We start from the raw sequence: 16,741 nt of genomic DNA, 5'->3' as shown, positions 1-16,741 counted from the left end.
TATGTCAATTGGAAGAATATGAACCCGATCGATACAATACCGACGAAAAGAGAGTCTTACAAAGTTTTCCGAATCTAAATCTCGGAGCGAGAGGAAACACGTCCGAACCCGACGGCGGAAAGAAAACAATCTAACAATGGAGTTGATGCCCATGCGCAATGGAACCGAAGAGGAGGAGCCATTCGATCCCGTGACTCAAAAACACTTCTTCGAAGAAAAACAACTTGTAACCCTCCGAGCCCAACACTAGATGGTGGACAAATGCACAGGCACAGCATGTGTATCTGCAGCTACAAATGCCATCGAACATATATATATATACATATATATATATATATATATATATATATATACACATTTATATATTTAATGTTTAAGTGCTCCGGGGTCCCCCCCATGCATAGGCGGGACTATTCACTGCTTATGACTATTGATGAGGAGCTCCTGGAACAGAACATATGGAAGCTCACTAACTACCGAAAGTGCTTCTAGGCCGTATAAATGGCAAAATAGCTACTATAACATGCTGTTCTTTAAATCCAAGCTAGCCCAGTTTCCATTCACAGAAAGGCAATAATGCTAATTATGCTATGGTAATGACTAAGCCCCAAAACATTTTGAGAATTCCTCGTCAAACGACAGTCATACTGACTTCTACATATTTGGTTGTACAAATTAATACTACCCTAGATTTTAATCCTGGTCACACATTGTGAGCCCCTAAAAGTTCGAGCTTAGCTTCTAAGCATTATTTTCTCATTTACATTCGCTCACTCCAGCCTCTAACTACAGCTGACATCAAATGGGTAGATGGCATGGGCTTCTTATTGGATTAAACAAAAGTCGCTTAAAAAAGCTTTTGGGTCACAGTTATAGCTGGGGTTTCCAGCTTTCTTATAGGCTTGCACTTAATACAGATCAGGACAGTAAAAAATAATTGCCATGTGCAAGGCCAGTAGTAAAAGTAGTATAGTGGTCGCTGTGCAAATAGTATTTATACTCTCACTTGCACTGATCAGGAACATGACCAGACTGTAAGGCAGAATACATGTTCATAATAAATAAAACTACTCCATAATCAAAGTGACGTCACATTGCTTGGTTTGATTTATTTGTTTATAAACTGAACACTTCCAAAGGAACTAAGTATAAGAGAAGCAATTCTTCCTCGTCCTCCTGTGGTTTAAAAAAAGCTCCAAAAATACATGCAACTTTACACCCTGCGTCCTATAAAACATCATGCTCAGAAAGCCTGGGCATAAGACAGGGGAGACGCATAGAGGGTGTCTCATTTTGTGGATACCACACAATATATTCCATGTATAATCTGAGATAAGCATTTGCATTGTTCTCAAACCTGGTGAAAGTCGTCAAATTAAGGAATAACCATTAAAAAGGTACTCTAGTATATTATGCCATCCTCCACGCTAACACAGCACGGCTTCTTCGTTAGCCTTAACAATGATTTACATCTGAAAAATAAACACTTTTACAATGATGATGCCAAATTTCACATATGTTGATGTCCATAGAGTTCAATTGTTTACTTAAATCAAAAATTTGAATCAACAGTGAGAATAGCAACTGTTTTGTAAAGGATGGCATAAACTACCAACAAGGATGACATATTTTATAACTCACCTGCAGATGGGCCTTTTCATTTAAACAACGTTCTTCCTTGTTTCCTATTCTGTACACCCAAGAGAGCCCGCTTTCAATCTTTGTATACGATTTTGGATGTATGCCGTACCAAAGAACCAAAGGAAGAGAAACTTGGCTATATTGAATGATAAACTTTTGTCGATCTTCAGGACACAACAGGTAGAGAAATTGCTAAATTATTATTTTCAAAAGTCCATTTTGTACACAGCAACGCCAATTCAACTTAATTATATTTCTTCGTGTTCTTTTTTTAACAGTAGAACAAGTGTAAGAGGTGACGTTCTCCTGTTGATTCTCTTACACTACAAATACTTTCTCACACATGGATTCAAGGTAAGATAATATGCCAATACAGATTAAAAAAACAGTTAGCGTGCAGATAATACAGTGAATGTATACTGTGATGGCAAAGGATTCAATTAACAGCGCTGGCAGAACTTGAAATACAACCTGTGCAAATTTCAAACTAGGTAGGCATAAACGAGGTCTGGTTGCCAAAAGACAAATACAATGTTAAAGATTTCTTTAGGAGACAGCCACAAACCCTACACCTTCTACTCCCATGGACTTTTTTTTACAAGATTAGACAACAGAGTGAAAACAAATGTACATATAGTACACAACACAGCAAAATGTGTTGCAAATAAAAATAAGAACTATCATTGTCGTGCCTAGATACTGGAGAACAAACCATCATGAGGATGTAACATACATCCATGAAGTAAACTTTTCATATGATCTCAAAAACCAACAGTAGAAAAAAAGTACAAAGTTAAATAATAAAATTCATTGATAACAAAGAATGAATCGGTTTGTGATGCCTCATAAATAACAAAAGAATCAAACACTGAAAGGTATTCGTGTAGACAGGTGCAACTGCGTTACAGTGCAATAAACATAAAAACATGTTGGTTCATCACCTGACTTGCATGGAGAGGGAACCCAACGAGAAATGAGGGTCATCCCTGAACATCTTTAAAACACCTGAGAAAGGTAAGGCGCAATTTAAAAACCCATTCTCAACTACTGCCAAAAGTCCTTGATCAATGTCCAGCGTCAATATTGCTGTCATAAATCAAAACATTTCATAATGGCATCATGATCAAACTTGAAGCTTAAAAATGTTCTGGATGAGAAAGTGAATCGACAGTGCCCACTGAATGCCACAGAGTGCTCTTCAGGCTGGTCCATCGCCTGGTCTTCATTGGTGCAGTACAAATCATACACTGTACCTGGTTTAAAAGAAAGGAAAAATCACTTTGTTTGTACTACAATAAATTAGAAGCAAACAGTACTTTAGGTTTAATAAGAAATGTAAGTCTACTCTTCTAAATATTTCTTGATTTGGATTCTTGTTTGGATGATGGGAAATGGAAGAAAGTCTCAGGGCGCACACACAATAAAACAAGAAAACCTTTTCACTAAGGAGAACAAAGAGACAACATCTTTGACAAGAGTGAACAAAGCATAAACAATTACTCAAGTCTGGGGTGCGAAAAGTATTACAGAAGAGACCGACCAAAGTGGAAAAAGGCTTATGTGATAAAAATGCTCATTTGAATTCTAGGCATAGACCTTTGTATGGTGATAGGGAAAAGATAAAGTGAGTCCACCAGAGGAAAACAAATTGTGATCACAGCAGGTGTTTCTCTGTAATTCAGAGATGATCTGTCTTACCTAAAATCAGGGAACATTTTAGATTCTTTTAATAGTACTGATCTCTCAAGGAAGATGGGACACATTTGAAGTTTTAATAAATGCCAATGCTGGTGGGGAAAACATTACTTAACTGTAACAAGTAGTTCACAGCTTGTAGTGCTGTATTATACGCTACATACACTTCAGCCTTACGGGATTTGATTATAGATTGTCAGTGGAATGTTTTCTTTCATGTTCGGCTGGTTCCACTGTGGTGTTTTCAGATTTTTTTAAATAATGGAAGCACTTTTAAAGAGTCATTTGATTTGTCTTATATTGTTGAAGTTTTCATATTACCCTTTTAGGCCCTATTACTATTGGTGGATGCTTCAATACAGATAAAATTAAGTTACTTACCTGTAACGATAGTTCTCCGGTATTGGTACCTTTCATAGATTCACATGGTTGAATCATTCCCCATCATCGAAGTGGGAGTACCCCGGTACCAATAAAAACCAGTGTAATGTTAAACATAGCCTAGGAAGGCCATAAAGCCTTCACTTTAGTAACATCTAAACATTAAAAGAGACTAAACTTCAACCAATCATGTTGAAGCACCCTCTAGAACACTCCACTCAGAGTCGTTTGTCTCGCAGACTTTAGAATCTTTAGTGTGAATACGTATCCTACCAAAGAAAACTCGCAGGGGAGGAGGGTGGATCACATGTGAATCTATGAAGGATACCAATACTGGAGAACTACAGTTACAGCTAAGAAACTTATTTTCTTAAACAGTAGTGGTTCTTTCATAGACTCACATGCTAGAACCAGAATAAAAAGCAGTTAAATAGCACATTTTATATATACACACCAGAATACACCTGTATATATATATATATATAATAATGTTACTTACACAGGAGGCATCTGTTTGTGGAATGTGGTGCTGTAGATTCACATGCTTTGCGTAAATCCGCCATCTAGTGCTGGGCTCTAAGTATTACAACTTTTTTTTTTTCCTTCGAAGAAGGTTTTCAAGTCATGGGATTGAGTGACTCCTCCTCTCGGTGATACTGCGCATGGGCATCAAGTCCTTTGTTAGATTGTTTTCCCGCAGGAGGGTGAAGTACAGAGTGTGTAGGTGTTTATGTACATATATAGTAAAGAAATGAGATGTCCATGCAAGGTATATACATATTTACAATATATAGTACTACAACAGCCACAGGCTTCCGGGGAGGAGGGAGAGTGCATGTGAATCTACAGCACTACATGACACGAACAGATGTCTACTGGGTAAGTAACATTTTTTCCGTTCAATAGCATGTGTAGCTGTAGATATACATGCTTTGCACATAGACTGTAAAGCAGTCCCCTTCCAAAAATAAGCGGTGGCTAGCCTGTAGGAGTTGGAGTAGTTTGAAATAGTGTTCTAAGCACTGCCTGTCCAACGTTTGCTTGTTGGCGAGATAATACATCCATACAGTAGTGTTTAGTAAATGTGTGTGGTGTAGACCATGTGGCTGCTTTACATATATTTGCCATTGGTATATTCCCTAAGAATGCCATTGAAGCTCCTTCTTTCCTACTGGAATGTGCTTTAGAAGTTACTGGTAACTGTATTTTAGTTTTAAGATAGCAAGTTTGAATACACTTCACTAGCCATCTGGCTAATCAATTTTTTTTTTTAAATAGTATTACATTTGTGAGGTTCTGACAATCCCACTAAGAGGAGTTTGGATTTTCTGAAATCTTTTGTTCTGTCTATATAGTACATGAGAGCTCTTCTAACATCTAGTGTGTGAAGAGCTCTTTCAGCAACTGGTTGTGGAAAGAAGACCGGCAATTCCACTGACTGATTGATATGACAAAGTGAAACCACCATTGGTAGGACTTTTGGATTTGTTCTAAGAACTATTTTGTCTTTATGAATTTGAAAGAAAGGTTCTTCTAAAGTGAACGCTTGTATTTAGCTAACTCTTCTTAAAGAAGCGATTGCTACTAAGAAAGCAACTTTCCATGATAAAAACTGTAGAGTACAAGAATGCATGGGTTCAAATGGTGGCCCCATAAGTCTTGTGAGAACAATATTAAGATTCCACACAGGGACTGGAGGACCTCTGGGTGGAATAACCCTTTTAAGACCTTCCATAAAGGCCTTTATATCAGGAACAGTGACAAGGGAAGTATGTTGTTTGTTTTGGAGCTAAGCAGCTATAGCTGTTAAATGAATCCTAATGGATGAATATGCAAGGTTTGCTTTTTGTAAGTGTAGCAGATAGCAGACAATATCCTGTATTGAAGCTTTAAGTGGATGAAAATATTATTTTGGGGCTGACAGTAGCAGGCAAAATGCTTCCATGAAGCTGCATAACATTGTCTAGTTGTGGGTTTGCGTGCTTCCTCTAGAATATCCATACATTCAGATGGAAGTTGTAAGTAGCCAAACTCTATGACTTCAGGAGCCAAATCGCCAGGTTGCGTATGCTGGGATTTGGGTGTCTGATTTTACCCCTCCTTTGAGTCAACAGATCTGGTCAGTTTGGTAGTTTGTGATGTGGTGCTACAGACAGGACTAGAAGTGTAGTGTACCAATGTTGACATGCCTATGTGGGAGCTATGAGTATCATGGTGAGTAAGGTTTGTTTCATTTTTTATTTTTTTGTTTTTAAAAAAATCAGAAATGGAATTAGTGAGAGAGGTGAAAAAGCGTAAGCAAATATCCCTGACCAATTCCCTTTGGATTGAGGGTATGGGTACCTGGAAGCGAAGCTTTGGCATTTTGCGTTTTCTTTTGTGGCGAAAAGGTCTATGTCTGGGGTTCCCCATATCTGAAAGTATTGTTGAATCACCTGTGGGTGAATCTCCCATTTGTGTACTTGGTACTGTGTCCTGCTTAAGATATCCGCTAGTTGACTGTGTATCTCTGGGATATACCTGCCACCAATTGAATGCGATTGTGAATAGCCCATTTTCAAATTGTCTGTGCTAGAAGGGACAATTGAGATGAGTGTCTCACCCCCCCTGTTTTTGCAGGTAATACATTGTGGTCATATTCTCTGTCCTTATTAACACTTTAGTGTGTGATGTGTGTTTGAAAAGCTTGGAGTGCTAGGAATACTGCTAGTAATTCCAAGTAGTTTATGTGATAAGTCTGTTGGATTGAGTCCCATATTCCCCCTGTATAGTGAGGGTGTTGAGATGAGCTCCCCAGCCTATCAATGATGCATATGTTGTGATTGTGGTCTGAGTCACAGGGTCCTGAAAGGGCCACCCCTTTGCTAGGCTGGTGTAATTCCACCAATGCATAAAGTAATAAGCTTGGCGGTTCAACAACACTAGATCCTGAATCTGACTGTGTGCCTGAGACCATTGTTGAGAGAGAAATTGCTGTAGTGGTCGCATGTGCAGTCTTGCATTGGGTACTATTGCTATGCATGATGCCATCATTCCCAATAGTTTCATCACCAACTTTACTGTATAATTGTGGTTGTATTGTAGTTGAGATATGAGATTGTGAAATGCTTGAATCCTGACTGGGTTTGGGGATGCTAATCCTGATTGATTGTTGAGAATTGCTCCTAGATATGTTTGTATCTGTGATGGCTGCAGGTGAGATTTGTGGTAATTGATCGTGAATCCTAGATTGTGTAGGATGTTTATGGTATATTGAGTATGTTGCTGGCAGATTTGAAATGTACTGGCTTTTATGAGCCAGTCATCCACATATGGGAAGACATGTATGCGTTGTCTTATAAGAAATGCTGCAACCACTGTTAAGCATTTTGGGAACACCTTGGTGCTGTTACCCTGAATGGTAGCACTTTGAACCAGTAGTGCTTTCCTCCTACAATGAATCTTAGATACTTCTGATGTGCTGGGTGTATGGGAATGTGGAAATAAGCATCCTTGAGGTCCAATGCTGTCATGTAATCCTGTTTTTGTAGTAGGGGAATGATGTCTTGTAGAGTGACCATATGAAAGTGTTCTGAAAGGATGTATAGATTGAGGGGTCTGAGATCTAAAATTGGTCTGAGGGTACCATCTTTCTTTGCTATGAGGAAGTATAGTGAATATACTCCGGATCCCTGTTGGGATAGAGGCACTATTTCTATGGCTCCTTTGAGCAGTAGTGATTGTACCTCCTGTTTTAACAGAGTGAGATGCTCCTGCGTAAGTATGTGTGAACAAGGGGGAATATTTGGTGGAATGGAAATGAGTTCTAGATAATAACAATGTTGGATAAGGAAAATGTCACTTATCAAGTGTATATCTGTTTGTGGCATGTAGTTCTGCAGATTCACATGCTTTGAATAAGTTTGCCATCTAGTGTTGGGCTCAGAGTGTTACAAGTTGTTTTTCTTCAAAGAAGATTTTTTAAGTCACAAGATCAAGTGACTCCTCCTCCCGATGATAGTGTGCATGGGCATTGAGTCCTTTGTTAGATTGTTTTGCCGCAGGAGGGTGAAGTAAGGAGTGAAGAATTGTATATGTACATATATATAGTAAGTAAAGAAGGTGTCCATGCGATGTGTATACATATATACATAATAAAGTACCACAACGGCTACAGGCTTCTGGGGAGAAGGAAGGGTGCAAGTGAATCTGCAGCACTACATGCCACAAACAGATGTACACTAGGTAAGTGACATTTTCCGTTCAATGGCATGTGTAGCTGAAAATGCACATGCTTTACATTGACTGAAAAGCAGTCCCCTCCTAAAATAAGCGGTGGCTAGCCTGTAGGAGTTGGAATAGTTTGCAATAGTGTTTTAAGCACTGCTTAACCAATATGTGCTTGTTGGTGAGACAACACATCCACACAATAGTGTTTTGTAAATGTGTGTGGTGTATACCATGTGGCTGCTTTACATATGTCTGCCATTGGTATATTTCCTAAGAATGCTGTTGAAGCTCCTTTCTTTCTAGTAGAATGTGCTATAGGAGTTACTAATAATTGTGTTATAGCTTTGAGATAGCAAGTTTGAATACACTTTACTATCCATCTGGCTAATCCTTTGTTTGAAATAGGATTACCCTTATGAGGCTGTGGGAAAGCCACAAAAAGTTGTTTAGATTTTCTAAAGTCTTTTGTTCTGTTTTTATAGTACATAAGAGCTATTTTAACATCAAGAGTGTGCAGAGCTCTTTCAGCAACTGAATCTGGCTGTGGAAAGAAGACTGGCAATTTCACTGACTGATTAATGTGAAATGGTGAAACCACTTTGGGTAGACATTTTGTGCCTGTGAATTTGGAAGAAAGGTTCTTCTAAAGTGAATGCTTGAATTTCACTAACTCTTCTTAAGGAAGTAATTGCTACCAGGAAAGCAACTTTCCATGATAGAAATTGAAGAGCGCAAGAATGCATGGGTTCAAATGGTGGACCCATAAGCCTTGTAAGCACAATGTTAAGGTTCCAGGACGGAGCTGGTGGAGCTCTAGGTGGAATAACTCTTTGAAGGCCCTCCATAAAAGCTTTTATGACATGAATTCTAAATAAAGAAGTGTGCTGTTTTGGAGATAAGCTAATATTGCTGTTAAATGAAGTTTAATAGATGAATATGCAAGATTTGCTTTTTTTAAATAAAGCAAATAACATACAATATCTTGTACTGATGCTTTGGGTGGATTAATGTTTTTGGGTTGACAGTAACATACAAAACGTTTCCATTTAGCTGCATAGCACTGTCTAGTTATAGGTTTACGTGCCTCCTTTAGAATATCCATACATTCTGTAGGAAGTTGGAGATATCCAAACTCTATGACCTCAGGAGCCAAATCGGCAGGATGACCATACTGGGATTGGGATGCCTGATCTGACCCTTGTTTTGAGTCAATAGGTCTGGTCTGCTTAGAAGCTTGTGATGTGGTACTACAGACAGATCCAACAGTGTTGTATACCTATGTTGACGTGCCCAGATGGGAGCTACGAGTATTATCGTAAGAGAGGTGTGACGAATCTTGTTGACCAGAAATGGAACTAGTGGGAGAGGGGGAAAAGCGTAAGCAAATATCCCTGACCAATTGATCCATAGAGCATTGCCCCTGGATTGAGGGTGTGGGTACCTGGACGCGAAGTTTTGGCATTTTGCGTTTTCTTTTGTTACAAATAGATCTATGTTTGGTGTCCCCCAGCGGTAGAAGTGATCTTGTAGAATCTGGGGATGTATTTCCCATTCGTGAGTCTGCTGTTGATCTCGATTGAGATTGTCGGCCAACTGATTTTGAATGCCTGGTATGTATTGTGCTATCAGGCAAATGTTGTTGTGAATTGCCCAATGCCAATTTTTGTGCTAAGAGACACAGCTGTGACGAGTGTGTCCCCCCCTGTTTGTTTAGATAATACATTGTTGTCATATTGTCTGTTTTGACAAGAATGTCTTTGTGGGCTAGAAGTGGCTGAAACGCTTTTAATGCTAGAAATACCGCTAGCAGTTCCAAGTGATTTACGTGAAGTAGTTTTTGTTGATTGTCCCATTGACCTTGTATGCTGTGATTGTTGAGGTGTGTTCCCCACCCAATCATGGAAGCATCTGTTGTGATAATGACGTGAGGCACTGGGTCTTGAAAAGGCTGCCCTTTGTTTAAATTTACAGGGTTCCACCATTGAAGCCAAGAGTGTGTTTGGCGGTCTATCAACACTAGATCTTGGAACTGACCTTGTGCCTGCGTCCATTGTTTTGCTAGGCACTGCTGTAAGGACAGCATGTGCAGTCTTGCATTTGGGACAATAGCTATGCATGAGGACATCATGTCTAGTAGTTTCATCACAAACCTTACTGTGTATTGTTGGTTTGGTTGCATGCTTGATCTTACATTTTAGAACGACTGAACTCTTTGTGGACTTGGAGTGGCAATTGCTTTTTGTGTGTTGAGTGTTGCTCCCAAGTAATGTTGTATTTGGGATGGTTGTAGATGTGATTTTTGGTAATTTATAGAAAACCCTAGTTTGTGTAGAGTATCTATGACGTATTGCGTTTGAAATTGACATTGTTGCTGAGTGTTGGCTTTTATTAGCCAATCGTCTAAATATGGGAATACGTGCATGTGCTGTCTCCTTATTTGAGCTGCTACTACGGCTACGCATTTTCTAAATACTCTGGGGGCTGTTGTTATTCCGAACTGTAGCACTTTGAATTGATAATGTTTGCCTTGTATTACAAACCTGAGGTATTTCCTGTGAGATGGATGGATGGGTATGTGGAAATATGCATCCTTGAGATCCAGTGTTGTCATGTATTCCCCTTTTTTTAGTAAGGGAACTACGTCCTGAAGTGTTACCATGTGGAACTGATCTGATTTGATGAAGAGATTCAGTGTTCTGAGATCTAAGATAGGCCTTAATGTTTTGTCCTTTTTTGGAATAAGGAAATACAGGGAGTAAACGCCTGTTCCCTTCTGGTGATAGGGTACTAGCTGTATGGCTTGTTTTTGTAGCAGTGCTGGGACCTCTATATGTAATAGGTCTAAGTGTTGTGGAGACAATCTGTGTCGTTTTGGTGGAACATCTGGAGGGAATGTTGTGAATTCTATGCAATAACCATGTTGGATAATTGATAGGACCCACGTGTCTGTGGTAATGTGTGTCCAATTGTGGTAGTATTTGGTTACCCCCCCCCCCCACTGGTGACAAGTGTTGGGGTAGTGTGACATTGAAGTCACTGTTTGCTAGGGCTTGGTTTGGCGGGCTGGAATTTCCCTCTTCCTCTTGGCAATTGTCCACTATAGGAACCACTAAACCCCCCCTCTTTGGTATTGTGACTGGTAGGTGGGTTTTGTTTGGGAGGTGGATGGTTCAGATGTCTGTTGTCGAAACCCCCCTCTAAATTGTGGTTTCCTAAAGGTGCCTCTGTATTGTGGGGAGTAGAGCGCGCCCATGGCTTTGGCCGTGTCTGTGTCTTTTTTCATCTTCTCGATGGCGGTATCGACTTCCGGCCCAAACAACTGATGCTGGTTAAACGGCATATTTAGTACCGCATGTTGTATTTCTGGTTTGAATCCAGAACTTCGCAGCCATGCATGCCTTCGAATAGTTACAGCCGTGTTGACAGTCCGTGCTGCTGTATTTGCAGAGTCTAATGCAGACCGTATTTGATTGTTTGAAATGGCCTGTCCCTCGTCAACTACTTGTTGGGCACGTCTTTGGTGTTCCTTGGGCAAATGCTGGATGATGTCTTGCATTTCGTCCCAGTGTGCCCTGTCATAGCGTGCAAGGAGGGCTTACGAATTTGCAATTCGCCATTGATTGGCTGCTTGTGATGCCACTCTCTTGCCCGTTGCGTCAAACTTTCGACTCTCTTTATCAGGTGGTGGGGCATCCCCTGATGATTGTGAGTTCGCCCTTTTTCTTGCAGCCCCCACAACCACTGAGTCCAGAGTGAACTGTTGCGTTATAAACACTGGGTCTGACGGGGGTGGTTTATATTTCTTTTCGACCCCCGGCGTGATAGCTCTACCCTTTACAGGCTCTTGGAAGACCTGTTGTGCGTGCTTGAACATGCCCGGTAGCATTGGCAGGCTTTGATAGGATGTGTGAGTGGATGCCAGAGTGTTGAAAAGGAAGTCATCCTCTTCTGGTTCAGAGTGCATTGTTACGTTGTGGAACGTAGCTGCCCTGGCTAGTACTTGCGTATATGCTGTACTGTCCTCTGGTGGTGAAGGCTTGGTTGAATAACACTCTGGGCTGTTGTCCGATATAGGTGGATCGTATAGATCCCAGGCATCAGCATCATCTTGGGTCATCCCAGTATGTGTGGGTGACTGCGTTATCGGTGTACCCACTGGTGACAAGTGTGGTGAATGCAGTGGGGATGGTTGTGGTGAGACCTGTGGTGGTGGTGACTTGTCTCTAACCACTTTGGCTTTTGGTTGCATTTCTGATTCTTGAAAGGCTAGTTTTCTTTTAGATTTGAGTGGAGGGATGGTCTGTATCTTCCCTGTATCCTTCTGGATTTGTAACCTTTGTTGCGTTTGGTCAGGTTCTTCTACATCCAGATCTTGCTCAAATCTGTGCCTTTCTTTGAGCTGCGTCGAAAGCCCTTGCTCCTCAGTGTATGGTGATCGTTTCGGCTCCAAAGCCAGTTTTTTCAGTACCGAAATTCCTAATGTTATTGTGTTTTTCGGTTCCGAGGAGCTTTTTCGAGGCTTGCTTGACTCGACAACTCGATGCCCAAATTTTTCGGTGCCGGAATCTCGACCGGAGTCGGAAGTCTACGGCAAATCTTTGGCCTTTTTCGGTGCTGATGTTATTTGGTCACCTTCCTTTCTGTGGGTTGAGCCATGGCCTGCTGGCGGTGGCGTCCCCGTGGCCTTGAATTTTTTGGTGTGACCCTGGGTTTGGGACAGGGCAGGTTTACTCACAGTTTGTTGCACCGTCGAGGGTCGTTCACCGTCGGATTCATCCGAGTCCGTTTCTTGGATGGAAATTCTTTCTTCCTCCTCGACGTCGAGATCTTGTTTCGGCTTTGACGCCATTTGTAGTCTTCTCGCTCGTCAATCTCTCAAGGTTTTCTTCGATAGAAGCACTTGGCAAGCTTCACAAGTATCCTCTCTGTGTTCGGGTGACAAACACAGGTTACAGACCCGGTGCTGGTCTGTATAAGGATACTTGGCGTGACACTTAGGACAGAAACGGAAGGGGGTCCGGTCCATTAGTCTTGGACGACGGGTGTGGTCAGGCCGACCAGGACTCGATGAAGAGTGGAAGCCCCGAAGGGCCGCCGAAGCGGCCTTGATGTTGGTGCTGATACACTAAAACTAAACCGGTACCGAACGAGAACAATAGCGACGAATTTTCGATACTTAGCTAACTTTCCCGATTCGAAATACGGAGCGAAGAGGAACATGTCCGAACCCGATGGCGGAAAGAAAACAATCTAAGATGGAGTCGACGCCCATGCGCAATGGAGCCAAAAGGGAGGAGTCACTCGGTCCCGTGACTCGAAAAGACTTCTTCAAAGAAAAACAACTTGTAACACTCCGAGCCCAACACTAGATAGCAGAAACAGTGCACAGCATGTGTATCTGCAGCTACACATGCCATCGAACATATATATATATAAAATCATAGTAAAAAATACCCTGCCATCCGCAAATGTATTGCGCACATTTAATTTAATTTTATACATATCATTATGCGCGCAATACATTTGCGGATGGCAGGGTATCATTTACTAGGATTGCTCACCTTTACTGGAAAATACGGCGTAACACTACCTGGCTCTTTGCTGTAATATTGTATCCTGCAGAATCCAGGCAGCAGTGCTGCATAAAGATGTTTTTATGCTTCCAGGTCTCTGCTCTGCCGATATCTTGGACAGACACACCAGCAAACACGCTATAGAAGTCACTACACTGGCAGAATGAGCTTGCATCTTAGTCTAATGGTGTGCCAGCCTGTTGATAAAATTGTATGGCATTAGGTATCCACCTTGCTATGCTTCTTTAGTGATAGGGGAACCCCTGCTCACAGCACTATATACAATGAATAAATGATTGGAGTTGTGAAATGGTTTTGTCTTGTCAAGATAACATTTTAAACATCTCTTGACATCCAAAGAATGTAATGCCCTTTCTGCTGCATTCTTGGGATCCGGAAAAAAAGTCTTAAGAATTATTGGTTCATTTAAATAGAAGTCTGATGGAACTTTTGGGATGAATTTTGGATTTGTTCACAGAATCACTCTGTTGTTCCTGAATTGGAGAAAGGGTTCCTGAATGGTGACTGCCTGTATTTTACCTATTTATCTTGCCGATGTTTGTGCCAATAGAAGAGCTACTTTCCAAGAAAGAAATGCAATGTCCGCTTTGTGTGTGGGCTCAAATGGTCTTTTCATTAGCTGAAAAAGCACAGTATTTAGTTGCCAGATAGGGGGTGGACATCTGACAGAGGAAGACCCTAAAGAGATCTTTGAGAGACTGTTTGATGAGTCTGCTATACCATAACAATGGTGACTTTGATGATCTTCTGAAGTGGGATAGGGCAGCTAATTGAACCTTAATGGACTCAAGAGCGAGACCTGACCGTGTCAGATGTAGTAAGTGAGAAAGGATTTCTTCCGGTATAGATATTGGGCGCACACTTGACAGTTGACACCAGATGCAAAACCGCTTCCATTTAAGACTGTAGGTCTTATTCATACTATCTGCTCTAGCTCTGGCCAGAATATCCCTGCATCCATCTGGGATGTTTAGATACACAACCTCATTGAATTCAGGAGCCAAGCTGAAAAGTGTAAAAAGATCTCGGATCCGGATGAAGTACATAGTCTTGGTTCATTATCAGTAGATATGGAAGTAGATGCAGTTGCATGTGCTGTCTCTCTAATAGAAGTAACTCCGTGAACCAATGTTGTGGCCATCTCAGAGTTATCAAAATGATCCTGCAGGGCCCTGCCTTCATCTTCATGAGAATCCTTTTGAGTGGAGGAGTCGCAGTAACAGTGTACGCAAAGATGCCGGACTATGCGATCGAAACACATTGCCCCATGACCCTGGTTCTGGATGCGAGGTTGCATGCAATTGGCATTTTCGGTTTCAGGAGGTTGTGAACAGGTCCAGCCCCATTGGCTGCAAATTTCCTCCAATACGTCCTGATTGCTCGCCCATTCATGGCAGGAATGTCTTATCCTGCTTAGCATGTCTGCAATTACATTCTGCTTCCCCAGCACATGTTCTGTCTTCAGTTCTTTTTCATGACTGAAAGATCATTCCTAAATCTGTTGCGCCTTTTGGGACAGCGCTTGAGATCTTGTGCCCGCATGCTTGTTGATATAGTGCATGGTCCTGGTGGTGTCTGTGCAGATGAGCACTGCAGACTTTTGTATTCTTGGAATGAAAGCTTGTGTACCGCCTATAGTTCGAACAGGTCGATATGCAGGAGGAACTGCAACTGATTGCATTTGCCGCCGACTTGCAAACCTTGGAGATTAACTCCCCAACCCCTCTATGGAAACGTCTGTGGTGATAAACAACCGGGAAGCCAGAGGAATCAACGTTAGACCCGTGGGTAGGTTTGCTTCTTGAATTCACCAGGGAAGAGCTGTACGTATTCCCGGGGTGACATGAATTGCATTGTCGAAGAAGCCAAGTGTTTGGATCCACTGCCTGTCCAGTTCCTCCTGCAATTGTCGCATCCGAAGGCGTCAGAATGGTAGTAAGCAGATGCATGAAGCTATCATTCCAAACAGGGATTTGACTAGACGAACTGAAAGTGACATTTTTCCTTGCACTAACTGGGCCAAGTGCAACAATCTTGTTCGTCTTTCTGGAGTTGGATATGCTTTGTTTTGGGCTGTATCCAGTGTAGCCCCCATGAATATTATCCTCCTGGATGTCTGTGGGTTCAGGATATGGCCTAGTCTAGTGAAAAGGGGTAAGCATGCTATAGGTGACCGCTGTGCAGGCAGATGGGAAGGTGCCTTGACCTGCCAATAGTCAAAGTATGGAAAGGCTTGGTGTTTCTGTTGCTTTAAGAATGCCGCTACTGGAGCCAGACACTCTGAAGATGCGCAGGGTGGATTTAAGGCAAAACTGGAGGATTTTGACCTCATAATGGCTGCCAACTACTGTGAATCTTAATAATTTTCAATGGTGTGTGTGTATCGGGACATGAAAATATGCATCTTGAAGATCTAGTGTTGTCCTATAATTTCCCTGGTTTAAAAGCTGTAAGATATCTTGGAGCATGATCATGTCTGTTTTCTGAGATATTTGTTCAGATTTCTTTATCCATAATGGATCTCCATTCCCCTGACTTCTTCCAGGTGAAGAAACAGGGGTAGAAACCCTGTCCCTTCTGGTGGCTAGGGACTCGTTCTATGGCCCCCTTGTTGAGCATGGCCTGGACTTTGAACCTGAGAAGATGCAAATGCTTTTACAGGGACTTCAGGGGGGAATTTGGAGGTGTTTTTTTTTTATGAATTCCATGGTGTGACCGAATGTAATCAAATCTAATACCCATTGGTCTGTTGTTATTTTCTTCCATTCAGAAAGGTGGTTGGAAATATTGCTTCCGAGACATCCTGAGGAAATGGAGGTGTAGCTGGTGCCTGCAATATGTTACTGTCGAAGTCCTGTGTTCTTGCCCTGTCAACCCAGATTTCCTCTCTATGTGTGTCTAGTGTAGGCTGCCTGAGGTGGCTATATTGTGGGCAAAGCTGCTGTCATCCAGATTGGATGGATGGATACCTATATTGCTGATAGCTTCCACTGTAGGCAAGTTGCCCTCTACATCGTGCACCATGAAAAGGAATTTTCTGATATTGCAGGGTACCCAGCGATTTAGCGGTATCAGTATCCGTCTTAATGGATTGGAGGGTGTCGTCAATGTGTTTACCAAAAAGGGCTTTGCCGTCGTGTGGGAGGTCTAGAATTTAACTTTGCACCTCCGCCCTAAAGAAAGTGGTTTTCAGCCACCCTTGTCTTCGTAGAACTGCTGCT

At 41.6% G+C, this 16,741-nt stretch overlaps 1 protein-coding gene across 2 annotated transcripts in view; it reads right to left on the bottom strand.

The window, feature by feature from the left end:
• Positions 1 to 1,084: 1,084 nt before the first annotated feature.
• DCP2 (decapping mRNA 2) overlaps positions 1,085 to 16,741 on the bottom strand; it is a 275,045-nt gene continuing 259,388 nt past the window's right edge. For both annotated transcript variants that reach the window (XM_069226492.1, XM_069226493.1), the window contains one exon: positions 1,085 to 2,894. In XM_069226492.1, coding sequence (XP_069082593.1) covers positions 2,731 to 2,894 — 164 coding nt within the window. In that variant the 3' untranslated portion in view covers positions 1,085 to 2,730. The remainder of the gene's footprint in view (positions 2,895 to 16,741) is intronic.

Source organism: Pleurodeles waltl, chromosome 1_1 (genome assembly GCF_031143425.1).
Source record: "Pleurodeles waltl isolate 20211129_DDA chromosome 1_1, aPleWal1.hap1.20221129, whole genome shotgun sequence".
Lineage (NCBI taxonomy): Eukaryota > Metazoa > Chordata > Amphibia > Caudata > Salamandridae > Pleurodeles > Pleurodeles waltl.
This window is presented reverse-complemented; position numbering and strand designations above follow the sequence as displayed.